General features: G+C 39.8%; 1 protein-coding gene across 2 annotated transcripts in view; it reads right to left on the bottom strand.

Moving 5' to 3' along the window:
- LOC109574673 (survival motor neuron protein) overlaps window positions 1-13,442 on the bottom strand; it is a 32,385-nt gene that overhangs the window by 708 nt on the left and 18,235 nt on the right. For both annotated transcript variants that reach the window (XM_070774571.1, XM_019982672.2), the window contains exons 3-8: window positions 13,112-13,228; window positions 11,821-12,018; window positions 11,537-11,692; window positions 10,024-10,116; window positions 9,121-9,231; window positions 3,971-4,021 (exon numbers count right to left, since the gene is read on the bottom strand). In XM_070774571.1, the coding sequence (XP_070630672.1) occupies window positions 3,974-4,021; window positions 9,121-9,231; window positions 10,024-10,116; window positions 11,537-11,692; window positions 11,821-12,018; window positions 13,112-13,228 (723 nt within the window). In that variant the 3' untranslated portion in view covers window positions 3,971-3,973. The remainder of the gene's footprint in view (window positions 1-3,970; window positions 4,022-9,120; window positions 9,232-10,023; window positions 10,117-11,536; window positions 11,693-11,820; window positions 12,019-13,111; window positions 13,229-13,442) is intronic.

The following is a 13,442-nucleotide window of genomic DNA, read 5'->3' as shown; positions in this document are numbered from 1 at the left end:
GAAGACATTTTTAAAAACATGTATGGAAAGCAGAGAGTGGAAATCAATCCTGAGTATATCATCTGGGTCCAATTTTAATTTCTGTGTTTGTTTTTCTTTCTTTTTTTATTGGCTGAGTCTTGCCTTAGTTCCCTGATTAGGGACTAAACCCAAGCCACAGCAGTGAAAGCACCAAATCCTAATCACTGGACCACCAGGGAATTCCCATTTTTGAGTTTCTTATTCAAGCAGTTCTAACTATTTATAAGGATTCAGGACTCACTCTGAGCGATCTGCCAAAGAACAAAGATTTAAAAAATAAATAAAAAATTTTAATTTATTAAAAAAAAAAAAACTATCTTGCAGTTAAGCTGTAACTCTATTGGACTCTTTCATAAATCTAAAATGTAGAATCTTAGTGATTTAATTATCCCTTACTTGAAACATTCTGTTAGTCTTCATCTCAGGATTTAACTCACTGTGGTAGCCAGCCTTCAACAGAGTCCCCAGTGATACCTGCCCTTATCTAGTCCCCTCCCATTGGCTGTGGGCTGCACTTCGTCAAAAGGATAGAAAAAGGTGAAAGAGATGGTGTGTGATTCAGAGACCAAGCCATAAAGTGTATGGGGTGTTGATCACTCTGCACTGGGTTACTCACTCTGGAGAAGCCGACCGTTATCTGCTTGTGAGGACTCTCAGGCTGCCTATGGAGGGTCCCAAAGAGCAAGACAGCCTCCTGACAACAACCATGAGGGGGGGCTTGAAGCAGCCACTCCAGCCCCAGAACTCTGAGATGATCATTGCCTTGAGGCTGATGCCTTGCAGTCTTAGGACAACCACCCACCTCAGTTGCCCTTGCATTTCTGACCCATAGAAACTAGAGATAAATAAATAAATATCTGCTGTTTCAAGGTGCTAAATTTTAGGATGATTTGTTATGGAGCAACAGATAACACATTCACCAATGACCTTGAGCTGTGCTTAAAAAAAAAAAAAAAAAAGACTAAAAATAAGAACATGAAAGGATGGAATCACTGGAAAGGATGATGAAATAAATCATTAGCAGTGAAATAAACATCAGTGTTACACCATCCTTCAGTATTTCTATTCTGTTGTCCAAAATACCGGATTATCTTTCAAGAAGTGTTAATGGAAGTCTAGAGACACCATCCTTGTAATCTTTTTTTTTCCTATAAGCTTTTTTTGATCACAGTTGAAAATTCAGACCTTTTCATTTTTCTGTCCATAAAAGCAAAGAGAACAAAATCGACAGAGAGAGTCAGTTCAAAATTATTAAAATGAGGACTTCCCTGGTGGTCCAGTGGTTAAGAATCAGCCTTCCAACGCAGGGGACCTGAGTCCCATCCCTGGTCAGGCAGCTCAGATCCCATGTGCTACAGGGCAGCTAAACCCACACGGCACAGCAGCTGAGCCCACACGCCACAGCTAAGACCCGATGCAGCCGAAACAAATAAATGAAATAAAAAATGAAGAATCCGCCTTCCAATTCAGGGTATATGGGTTTGATCCCTGGTCTGGAAAGACCCCACATGCTGCAGAGCAACTAAGCCCGTGGGCCACGACTACCGAGCCTGTATGCTCTAGGGCCCATGCATCCCAACAGGGTAAGTCACCGCAATGAGCAGTCGGCACATTGCAGTGAAGAGTGGCCTCTGCTCACCGCAACTAGAGAAAGCCTACATGCAGCAATAGACCCAGCACAGCCAAGAAAAAGATGAAAGAAACAACTGATGCCTAACCTCTCATGACGGGTTAAAAAAATCTGACCTGAAAAAACTCTGAAATCTCACTCCCATTCACTACTTTCTCTCCTCTTTGACATTCCATCCAGTCTATGCTCTAAGCCCACCTAGACTTCAAAACACTGTGCCCGATACTGAAGACATGATGGAGAATGGGGTCTAGTGCCTTATCGCTAACAATGGAGGGAAGACAAACACATAATAAGGATAATATACAGTGACAAATAAGCAGAAAACAGAAGAGGGGAACTAACACAGACGGGGAACGCGTAAGAAGGCTGAGTAGCATCAGAGACAGGGGCATCACCTGGGCTAACGCAGGCCCTGAAACACACTGTCCTAATGCTCCAGTTTGTATGTTCTCTGACTGGAACACTTCAACCCAATTCACCCCTTGTCTAATCTTTCTATTCACCTTTTTAGACTTAGCACTTAGCTAAACAACTTTAATTGAATAAAAATGACTTTAATCGAAGAATGAAATATAGGCAACTACACAGTTAAGTGTGAGGATTTATATTATTTTAAAAATACCCCTCCCAGGAATGCATCGATTTGGAAAAGATGTTTTTTGAAATTTGCTTTTCAAGGTAACATAGAAATATCCACCAAGAATCATAATGTCCATACTTTTTATTAAGAGTCACAGCACAGAAAGTTACCTTAAGGCTAAGACAGAAGAGAATCAAGCACTATATAAAAGAAGGTATTTACTAATGTTATCAAGACACCAAAGGTTACTGAACTAAAGGAACAGTGACATAGCATACAAACAATCTAACAGAATGTGTCAAAACATTAAAAATGTGATGTTAAGTGCGGATATGTACACCCACACACAGGCACAAAATACTGATGACAAACGTATCAAAATATAGATGAATATGGACCAAAAGTGTAAAATAAAGGCGAAATGGTTGTCTGAGGAGGCCCTACAAACAGGTGAGAAAAGAGAAGTGAAAGGCAAAGGAGAAAAGGAAAGATATACCCGTCTGAATGCGGAGTTCCAAAGAATAGCAACAAGAGATAAGAAAGCCCTCTTAAGTGATCAATGCAAAGAAACAGAGGAAAATAATAGAATGGGAAAAAAACTAGAGATCTCCTCAAGAAAATCAGAGATACCAAGGGAACATTACATGCAAAGATAGGTACAATAAAGGACAGAAACAGTATGGACCTAACAGAAGCAGAAAGCTGAGTGCCGAAGAACTGATGCTTTTGAACTGTGGTGTTGGAGAAGACTCTTGAGAGTCCCTTGGACTGCAAGGAGATCCAACCAGTCAATCCTAAAGGAAATCAGTCCTAAATATTCACTGGAAGGACTGATGCTAAAGCTCCAATACTTTGGCCACCTGATGTGAAGAACTGACTAGACTCTTGAGAGTCCCTTGGACTGCAAGGAGATCCAACCAGTCAATCCTAAAGGAAATCAGTCCTAAATATTCACTGGAAGGACTGATGCTAAAGCTCCAATACTTTGGCCACCTGATGTGAAGAACTGACTCACTGAAAAAGACCCTGATGCTGGGAAAGACTGAAGGCTGGAGGAGAAGGGGATGACAAAGGATGAGATGGTTGGATGGGATCACTGACTCGACGGATGTGAGTCTGAACAAGCTCCAGGAGTTTGTGATTGACAGGGAAACCTGGTGTGCTACAGTCCATGGGTCACAAAGAGTCAGACACTACTGAGTGACTGAACTAAACTGATCCTTACTGTATCACAAATCAAAAAGCAAGTCTGATTGTCTATAGTGATACAAAATTTCATCTCTGATTCTAAGGATATCTCTTTAAAAAATTTTATTTTTTAATTTATTTACTTATTTTTGGCTGCGTTGGGTCTCAGGGCTTAGTTGCCCTGTGGCATGAGGGATCTTAATTCCCTGACCAGGGGCTGAACCCATATCCCCTGCATTGGAAGGCGGATTCTTAACCACTGGACCACCAGGGAAGTCCCTTAAGGATCTCTTTATTGTAAAGGTGTGTTTTGCCTTCCACACCACCAACCAACAAGTATTTGCTGAAAAGATACTTTGACATCATGAGGATTCTAGAGGGGATACAGATCTACCTTATATCAAATAGTTTTGCATCAAAATGTCTTTAATATAGTTTTACATTAACTTTTTTACTTTTCAACATTTTAATTTTCAAACATATATTTGCCACAAACTATAAAATTCATATAAAAGTAAGATTCTCTTTTAAAATGATGGCAGACTTACTCCTTAATTGAAATGTGAGTACCTTCCTTCTTTTTGACTTTGTTTGAAACCCTGTAAGGAAAATAAAGGAATTTAGAAGAACAGAATACACATTTTATATAGAAGTAAACATTGTTTCACATATTTCATTAATTCTCTTTAATAAAATATCACCAGAAAATAAGTTAATAGCCTTCAAATGCGCTTTAAAAAAAAAAAAAAAAAAGGTTTTTTTTTTTTGGATGTGGACCATTTTTAAAGACTTTATTGAAGTTGTTACAATATTGCTTCTGTTTTTGTTTTGCTCTTTGTGGCCCCTAGGCATGTGGAAACTTAGCTCTCCCACCAAGGATCAAACCTGCACCCCTTAATTGGAAGGAGAAGTCTTAACCATTGGACATCTGGGGAAGTCTCTGAAAGGTGCTTTAAAGTAAACAATTTCCTCAAGATGTCACGAAGTCTAAGATATACATACAATGTGTCATACTCATTTATTAAAACCATTAAAACGTTTTGGCATTAGACAGAGGCACTTTACAGGTGAAGAATGGAATGTTTGCCACTTTTCCTGGTCTCAAAGCACAGAGTCCTGCTCCTGGCTTCCGGCCTCGGTGCCTGCTACCTTCCCCCACACATACACTAACTTTCTAGTTCACTAATCTCTATCTTTGAGGCCATAAGATGTATTTAAAAGTGATTTTTTAGTAATAAGTACCAAAGTTAGAGCCTATGCTATGTTATTTTAATAATATTATCCTCATTTATTTGCATTGTTAGGATTTCTAGAAAAAGAAAAAGGTATAGGTTAAGAGCTAGACCCAAACCTCTGTTGCTCATATGGGAACAGGTTAGCAATGGAAAAGTTGTCAAACATGTATGCTTCTGTGGAGCAACAGTTAAGCACTGCAAGCTGAAGGCAACAGTCTCTAAAACACACGTAAAGCCACTGGAAAACATGACAATGAATAGTAGCTTCTTCTGTTTAATGGTAACAATTTCCAAGAGAAAAAAAATGCCAAGACCTAGGAAATGGGAATTTGTTTCTGAATATGAACCTACGTTTATATTTTAATTTATACAGATACACAAGTAATGCCTCTAAAAGTAAAGATCATTTTCTCTGGAACAAACTAATCATAGCTTAGTACTGAATTTGTGGCAAATATATCAGACAAGGCTCCTCTCCCAGGAACTGTTGCTTGAACTGTGGAAAGAAACAGAAATAGCTGCGGTCTGCTGATCAGGACCGGTGTTCAGTCTGCTGAGGACTTGCCTGGTGGTCTAGTTGTTGAGAATTCACCTTGCAATACAGGGACACAGGTTCAATCCCTGTTCTGGAAACTAAGATCTTCCATGGCAAGGAGCAACTAAGCCTGCGAGCTGCAGCTACTGAAGCCTGCACGCTATGGAGTGGGCAGGCTGCAATCACTGAGCCTACACACCGCAACTCGGAGAGTCTGTGCACCACAACGGAAGATCCTGCACGCTGCAGCTAAGACCCAACAAGCCAAATAAATAAATATTAAAAAAAAATAAACAACAAAGTCTATGGAAAATCTGCTAGGTTTTAACAACAGTTGAATCAAGTACATGAAATATGAATATTTGAGCACAGTTAACTCACTGTACTCACTTCAACTCTAACTTTCATCTATGTCATCTTTCAAATCAAATATATTCTAACACATTAGAACATCCCTACTTTTAAAAAATATGCTTATTTATTTGGCTGTACTGAGTCTTCATTGTGGCATGAGGGAGCTCAGCTGTGGTATGTGAACTCTTAATTGCCGTGTGGGGGATCTAGTTCCCCAACCAGGGATCAAACCTGGGCCCCCTGAACTGGGGGCATGGAGGTTAGCCACTAGACCACCAGGGAAGTCCCAGAACATCCATATTTGTAACTGCTCTTCAGAGTTATAAAAGATGAAAGCAATACGGTGTATAACTATTTTAAGGCTGTGGCAAAACAGACGTTTTCAAGTTGCACTCGTGGCAATACACATGAAAAGAATTGTGAAAAGTTGGTCAATAGTATCAAAAGTTATTAAAATGTTTTTTTAATTAAAAGTTTATACTTTTTGACCCAATAATGGTACTTCCAGATATCATACAAAACTTATCTGCAAGAAGCTTGCTAATGTTTAACATTTAGCAAATGATGAACTTATTCTGAACCAGACACTGTTCCTGATTCTAGAGATTCAAGGGTTATAAGACAGACAAAGTCCCTGCTCCCATGGAGCTTACATTCTACTGGAGGGAGACAGTTAAACAGGTAACGAAAATCATACCAGAAACGGTAATTGCCACACAGAGAATCTAAGCGGGGTGATACAATAGAGAGGAAGGGTGGATCTCTTCTAGCTTAAATATTTCTAGGCAAGATGGAATTTCAGTTAAGATCTGAATAACAAGTCAGCAAGTAAACTGTAGGGTAACAGCTTTCCAAACTAAAGAATAATGAGTGCAAAGGTCCAGAAGAGGTATAAACCTGGACGTGAGCAAGAAGAGAGGCCAGGGTGGCAGGAGAATAGTTGAGTAAGAAGAGCAGGGAATAAACTGTGGGCAAAGAACCTGACAAGATATGGTGCATCATCTTTGCAAACCACAACGAGGGTTTTGGAGTTTAGCCTGTGACTGGAAGCTATCAGAGGGTATTAAAGAGAAAGACACGATATGCTTTACATTTTAAAATATCGCTCTAGCTGCTGTATGCAGAATGGATTTGACAGAATGGGACGTGAGATTTCATAAGCAAAAAGAATACTTGGGATCTGGTGCAGTTAGGTGAGAGATGTTGTCTTATCCAGAATATATACAGAGCTATTACAGCTCATCAACCAAAAAGACAGGTAAGGGATTTGAACAGTTTTCCAAAAAGATATATATATATAAATGGCCAATAAGCACATGAAAAGATGCTCAACATCATCAGTCAATAGGGAAATACAAATGAAAACCATAATAAAGTATCACTTGACACCCACCAGAATGGCTATGATCCAACAAGGAGGCAACAATACATGCTGGTGAGGAAGTGGGGAAACAGGCCCCTCACACACTGCGTGAAGCTACACAGGATGATGCACTCAGAAAACAGCATCTAATGGTTCCACTAGAGCGGTCTTTTGAGCCAGCAATTCCATTCCTACGTCTATATCCAAGAAAATGGAAAACCGCTGTGTCCATACAAAATTTGTAGACAAATGTAGAGAACAGAATTATTCACTGTAGCCAAAAAGAGGAGACAACCCAAATGTCCATCACCTGATGAATGGGTACACACAGTGTCGTACCATCCACACAGTGGAGTGCCATTCAGCAGTGGCAGGAGCGTCAATACACACTAAAGCAGAGGAACAGCAAGAAACACAGGTCAAGTGAAAGAAGCCAGGGGCAAAGAGCCGTGTATTGTACGATTTCATCTATATAAAAGGTTCAGAATAAGCAAATCCTTAGAAGGCAGATTAGCAGTTGCCAGGAGGTGGGTGCAGAGGAGATTACTAGTGACTATTACCTGGTATGGCTTTTTAAAATGCAAAATAAAAATATTCTGTAATTAGGTAGTGAGAGTAGTTGTACCTTTTGAATACAATTTAAAAACCAATTAATTGTACTTTTTAAGAGTGAATTATGGGACTTCCCTGATGGTCTAGTGGCTGACTCTCCACTCCCAGTGCAGGGTGTCTGGGTTCAATCCCTGGTCAGGGAACTAGATCCCACACGCCACAACCAAGATCGGAGATCCTGAGGGCCACAACTAAGACCCTGTGCAGCCAAAGCAGTGCATAAATATTTTAAATAATACATAAAATAGTCATTATGTCTCAGTTAAAAGAGACGATAGTATCCTGAATGGGTATAACAGCAGGGGAGTGAAAGCAAAGTGCACTGATTCAAGATCTGTATGGACATAAGTCAACAGAATTTTCTTACAAATTGGTTGAAGAAAGTGAAGGAAAGTGAGGAATCAATTAATGCTAATTCCATGCCTGTGCCTTGAGAGAGTGGTGCTGCTGGCGCACCAACGTCACTGCTTTCTGAGACATCAGAGGCTGTGGGAACGGCAGTGTATGAGATGACTCTCATCGTCCGGTGCTGGTGAGATGTGTTTGAGATGCACCTAACAGCCAGCCAGGTGGTGGGGGAAAACAGCCAGCTGGATAAACCAGTCTGATGTTCAGAACTAAACATCTGAGAATTTAACAGTACAAACATGGCATTTTAAGTCCTGGAGTAGATGAGGTCACCTAGTGAGTTTATAGCTCGAGAAGGGGGCTATATATATTGGGCATGAGGGATCTCACACAGATACTGGGTGGAGGAGGAAAAGCTGTCTACGGAGTCTAGAAGGAGCAGCCGAGAAGGAAGACTTAGGACTAGCAGACTACAACATGTTATTGAAGGCAGGAGAAAAAAGTGTAGTCAAATAGATCAAAACATTGCTGAGAAGTAAGAGATAAAGCAGAGAACTGAAAAACGGAGTCAGCAATCTGGAGGTAAAAATCTGAATACAGTGGGGAAGACAGAAGTCTACCCGATAGACCTGAAAAAACGAAACAAAGTAAGGAAGCAAAGAGGACAACTAGACGTAACTTTTTAAAGAAGTCTGTCTATAAAGGGGAGAAAGAAATGATGTAGTAACTAACTAGGGAAGTTAGAAAGAATATAGTTGAAGTAAACGGTCACTCAGTTTAGTGAAACTGGCCACCAAAGGACTGATGAATAAGAAAAGCAAATTTCGCTATTCTTCTGTGTGTGGCTGTGCTTTGTTGCATGCAGAATCTTAGTTTGCCAACTAGGGATCAAACCTTTGCTCCCTGCAGCTTTAAATAGCTATACTGTTCAAACTGAAGGTTTTGTGGCCACCGTGTTGTCAGACAGTAGTTAGTATTTTTTAGCAATAACATACTTTAAAATTAAGGTTTGCACACTGTTTTTAAGACATCATGCTATTATATACATTCTAGAATACAGTATAATGTAAACATAATTTTTGTATGTACTAGGAAACCAAAAGAGTCACATGCCTTGCTTCACTGAGGAATGCCTACAGTTTTTAACTCTAAGCATCTACCTAACGTAAGAAACCACTTTTTAGTTACAAGCAAAACAAAGTCACAAAACCACAAAGTGACCGTCAGGGAAGATGCTGAGTGATCACTTACCATGTAATAACCAGTATGATAACCACTCATGTACCAAGAGATTAACATACTTCCCAAAGCATCAGCATCATCCAGAGAATCTGGACATATGGGAGGTGGTGGGGGAATCATCTGGAAACAGAAAGATATACTTTAAAGTCAGTAGACAAAAATACAAAGTATGGAAATGTATTTCATGTACAGAATGCTCAATGTTAGTTGTATCTTTCCTGACATCCCATGTCATCTCTTGGTTAAATTTTTTTTTTTTTAAATCTGGGATTTGGAGAAAGCTAACCAGTAATGAATAACAAAAAAAGACCAATAAAATTAAACTGAACAAGAACCAAAAGACAACAGGTCCTATAAAATATTTAAACATTTTGCTTTCATTAGACCTATTTATCTGTTCCATTATGAATCTACAGGTAAAAAACCAAGGATAGATACTTCTATGATTTTCCTCAAAGAACACCCACATAGCATTTCAAGTAAAGGTTCTGGCTAGAACATCTATACTGCCCCCACACCAACACAGTTTGCCAAAACAACTGTCTTTGTATTTCACCTATTACTGATATTTAAAAGTCTACCATTAGCTATCCACAGTCTACATGCCTTGAAAGGTAAAACACTGATCCCTAAGCATGGTGTCATTAAATCCTTCTAGACAGGAGCTACTTCCCTTAGAACGAGACACTTCTGCCAGGAAGGAAGCACGCACAGCAGGGCTCAGAGCCGGGTCCCTAAGAGGACTGAGTCTGGGCATTAAAAAGAAAAACCCGAAGGTTTAGCCTGAACTTTTACCCATCAGAACCTGGCCACAGGGATGGTATACAACGACATTTCCAAACTACCTGTGTTCTGGCTAAATCCCAAACTCTGTATGAAAGTACAGTTTAATCTGAATTCTTTTGCACTTACTGGTGGTCCAGCAGGAAATGGAGGCAGCCAGCGTGACAGGAAATGCGGTGGGGGTGGGGGTGGCGGCGGTGGGCCACTGAAGTTTAGACCTGACTATAAAGAGTATTTCAAAGGAAAATTTATTTACCAGTTTTAAAATGTAAAAAGCAAAAAAAAAAAACAAAAACAACCCCAAAAACCCAAGGTCAAAAGATTCAAAATAGCTGCCCAGAATAACATCTATATTATTCATATCAAAAAGGTTAGATAGAATTTCACATACCAAATGCTGACATCATACAGATTCTTTTTTTTTTTGGCGGGGGGGGGGGGGGGGGGGGGGGGGGCGGGGCAGGGGGGGCGGGGTGCGGGAGGAAGGGAAGGAGGGCCATGCTGTAGGGCATGTAGAATCTCAGCTCCCTTACAAGAGATCTAACCCTCACCCTCTGCATTGGAAACACAGTCTTAACTGCTGGACCGACAGGGAAGACCCTAGACTCACAAATTTAGATTTTTCTCACTTCCTTTCTATATAGACAGTCAGGAAGTAAAAGCAAAATAAGGAAAAATTTTCATTATCTAGTAAGCAAGAGATCAAATATTCAGCAAGACGTTTCAATCATGTAAGACTATCTCTCCCACAATTTCATAAACTAAACTGTATCATCTATTGGATGTCCTTTCAGTTACACATGCTAACTTAAGAGTATGTATTATAAAAATATATATTATAAACTATAAACCTCTTCCTTAACAAGGAAATCAGCTCCCTGAGACCAACAAAGCATTATATGTACATAAACTAAGAGGTCTGATCATTCTGAAAAACGTAATTTAATACAAATTTCAATAAGGAGCTCTCAACAGGAAATCCTAAGAAAAAGTTTTAATGTCATGCTTGATTAACAAAAATGTTTAGTATTATTATTGCTTGAAGAAATCAATGCTTTAACAAGACAACTGGATAGGGATTTGGATTCTATGACAAAGGTAAAAACCTTTTTTATTTGTTACTGATAACCAAAAAAACTATAAGTAAAAACAGTATTTACATTTTACTCTACAAAACAACCTGGGAGCTTCTTTGGATTTCACCTGTACCAGATGTAAATACTGGGTTCTCTTCCAATTTTTATATACCTTATACAAGTGCCATAAGGAACTAGACTACAACATCCAGCTGATGATAAAATATTTTCAAATTTAAGTTTGCTAAATTATTACTCTAACACGTATACTCAATAAAAATTGTTGGGAAAGGCATTACTGTCTTATTTCCTTTTCAGGGAATTCTTGGTACCTATTCACAACACGTGTAGAAAGCTACAGAAGCTTCATGAGGGAGAGCTCTGGTGGTCCCGGTGGCCCGGGTTCAAGCCCTCGTCAGGGAACTGAGATCCTGTGGACTGCATCCACAGCCAAAAAAACACCCCAACAGTTTAATGAGAAAAGCTACAATTCACTTAATGCAGGGGCTGAAGGTTCCAATACTGTTAACCACGTCCTGGGAAACCTTTCCTGGATTGAAGTTTACCTTTCCTGGTCCCAGGCCTGATCTTGGCATATGGGGTGGTGGAGGCAGAAAAGAGTTCCATGGAGCAGCTCTCGACCTGATGTTATTTGGTTTATTTAGAGGAGACCTGGAGGAGTTCTCACTTTCATCTGTTGAAATTTGACTTTCATTTTCATTCTTTTAAGAGAAAGAAATATACGTATTTTTGTTATAAAGGCATCATTGAGAAAAATTTAAAGCTTCAGTGGATCAAAGTTTCTCATCTAGTCTCTGCTTCTAAGAATTCTAATTTTTTTTATCCTTACCTCCTGAGCATTTTGCTCTATATTAGCTACTTCAGAGGTTGGAGAAAGTAGATCAGACAAATTTTGCTCCTCTCTATTTCCATATCCAGTGTAAACCACAACACAGGTTTCTCTCTTAAAATCAATTGAAGCGATAGTAGCTGGGTAAATGCACCCGTCTTCTGACCAAATGGCACAACAGTTATCACCAACTTTCCACTGTAAAAGAAACCAAAGACACAAACACATTTCTTAAAAAAAAGTAAACTGTAATCCTGTTTGAGTGGGGTGGAGTTGGGGGTGGAGGAGGGAGTCTCCAGTTAACTGTTCTGGGAGACAGAATGTTACAGAGAAAAAGATTTGGGGCCCAAAACACATAAATTTGAATTCTAATCGAAATACCACATAATTCCGTCATTTATATAATCATGGACAAGTTTCTTAATTACTCTGAGCTGTGTTTTCCTCATCTGTTAAGTGGTTGTAGTATAATCTGCCTCACACATGTGCTGTGACAAACAGAGAGGATGGGAAGCATGACAAGTGTCCAGTATCCTGGCCCAGCGCACAGCAAGTTCCCAATCACACATCAGCTCTCTTCCCCCTTCATAAAGTGAAAGTAAAGTTGCTCGGTCGTGTCTGACTCTTTGAGACCCCGTGGACTGTAGCCTACCAGGCTTCTCCGTCCATGGGATTTTCCAGGCAAGAATACTGGAGTGGGTTGCGACTTCCTTCTCCAGGGGATCTTCCCGATTCAGGGATCTAACCTGGGTCCCCCGCATTGTGGGCAGACGCTTTAACCTCTGAGCCACCAGGGAAGAGTTTAGCTCCCCCTTGGTAAAGAGGACACTAAAGCTACTAGTGAGATGCCAAAATAATTAATTACCTTCTAGGTTGACTGTTTAAATAGGAGAAGCGACTCTACCCAGAATATGTAGTCCCTGGGTATTAACAGTTTTAGGATTTTGAAGGAAAAGGACGACACGTCTCAGTTTTAGAAAAGTCAAACACTGCCAATTCAGTGTAAGCCCTCAGGTACCCCTCCCATGAAGCACCACCTTCCTCCCCGCTACCCCAACATACAGTAGACACTGTCCTGAATTTAGCATGTGTCATTCCCTCCTAATCCCTTATGGTTTTATTAACATGCATGTTCCTGAACAATAGAAAAGTTGAGGTGCTTCAGAAATTTTATGATTACATGTCAATGGAAAACACTGTACTAATCATTTAATTAAAGATATTTTATACTATTTAATAAGGACAGTAACAAGAAATGCTCAGAAGTTAAATCTTGTGGTTTTAAAATAACCTGCTTTGAAGGACTTGTGGTGTTCTTTCTTTGGCTTTTATTCTTAGCAGATTTTCTCTTAGGTGTGCCTTTTGGTTTTTCTGAGGCTTCAGAAATGTCACCGTTCTTCAGAGCGTGCTATGAAAATGTGAATAGAAATGTGTTACAGAGTGATATATTATTAAAAAGTCACAATGTAACTCAGCCACTACAAAGTGGCCTCCAGGCCCTACCACCTCAGAGAGGCTCTTTGTCACCATCCCACAGGCTACAGAAACTGCTCTTGAAGATATCATATACTGATCACCAGCTCTAAGGACCCTTTCGAGCAAGTCTCCCCACTCTCAGCCTC

This window comes from Bos indicus, chromosome 20 (genome assembly GCF_029378745.1).
Source record: "Bos indicus isolate NIAB-ARS_2022 breed Sahiwal x Tharparkar chromosome 20, NIAB-ARS_B.indTharparkar_mat_pri_1.0, whole genome shotgun sequence".
Classification (NCBI taxonomy): Eukaryota; Metazoa; Chordata; class Mammalia; order Artiodactyla; family Bovidae; genus Bos; species Bos indicus.
This window is presented reverse-complemented; position numbering and strand designations above follow the sequence as displayed.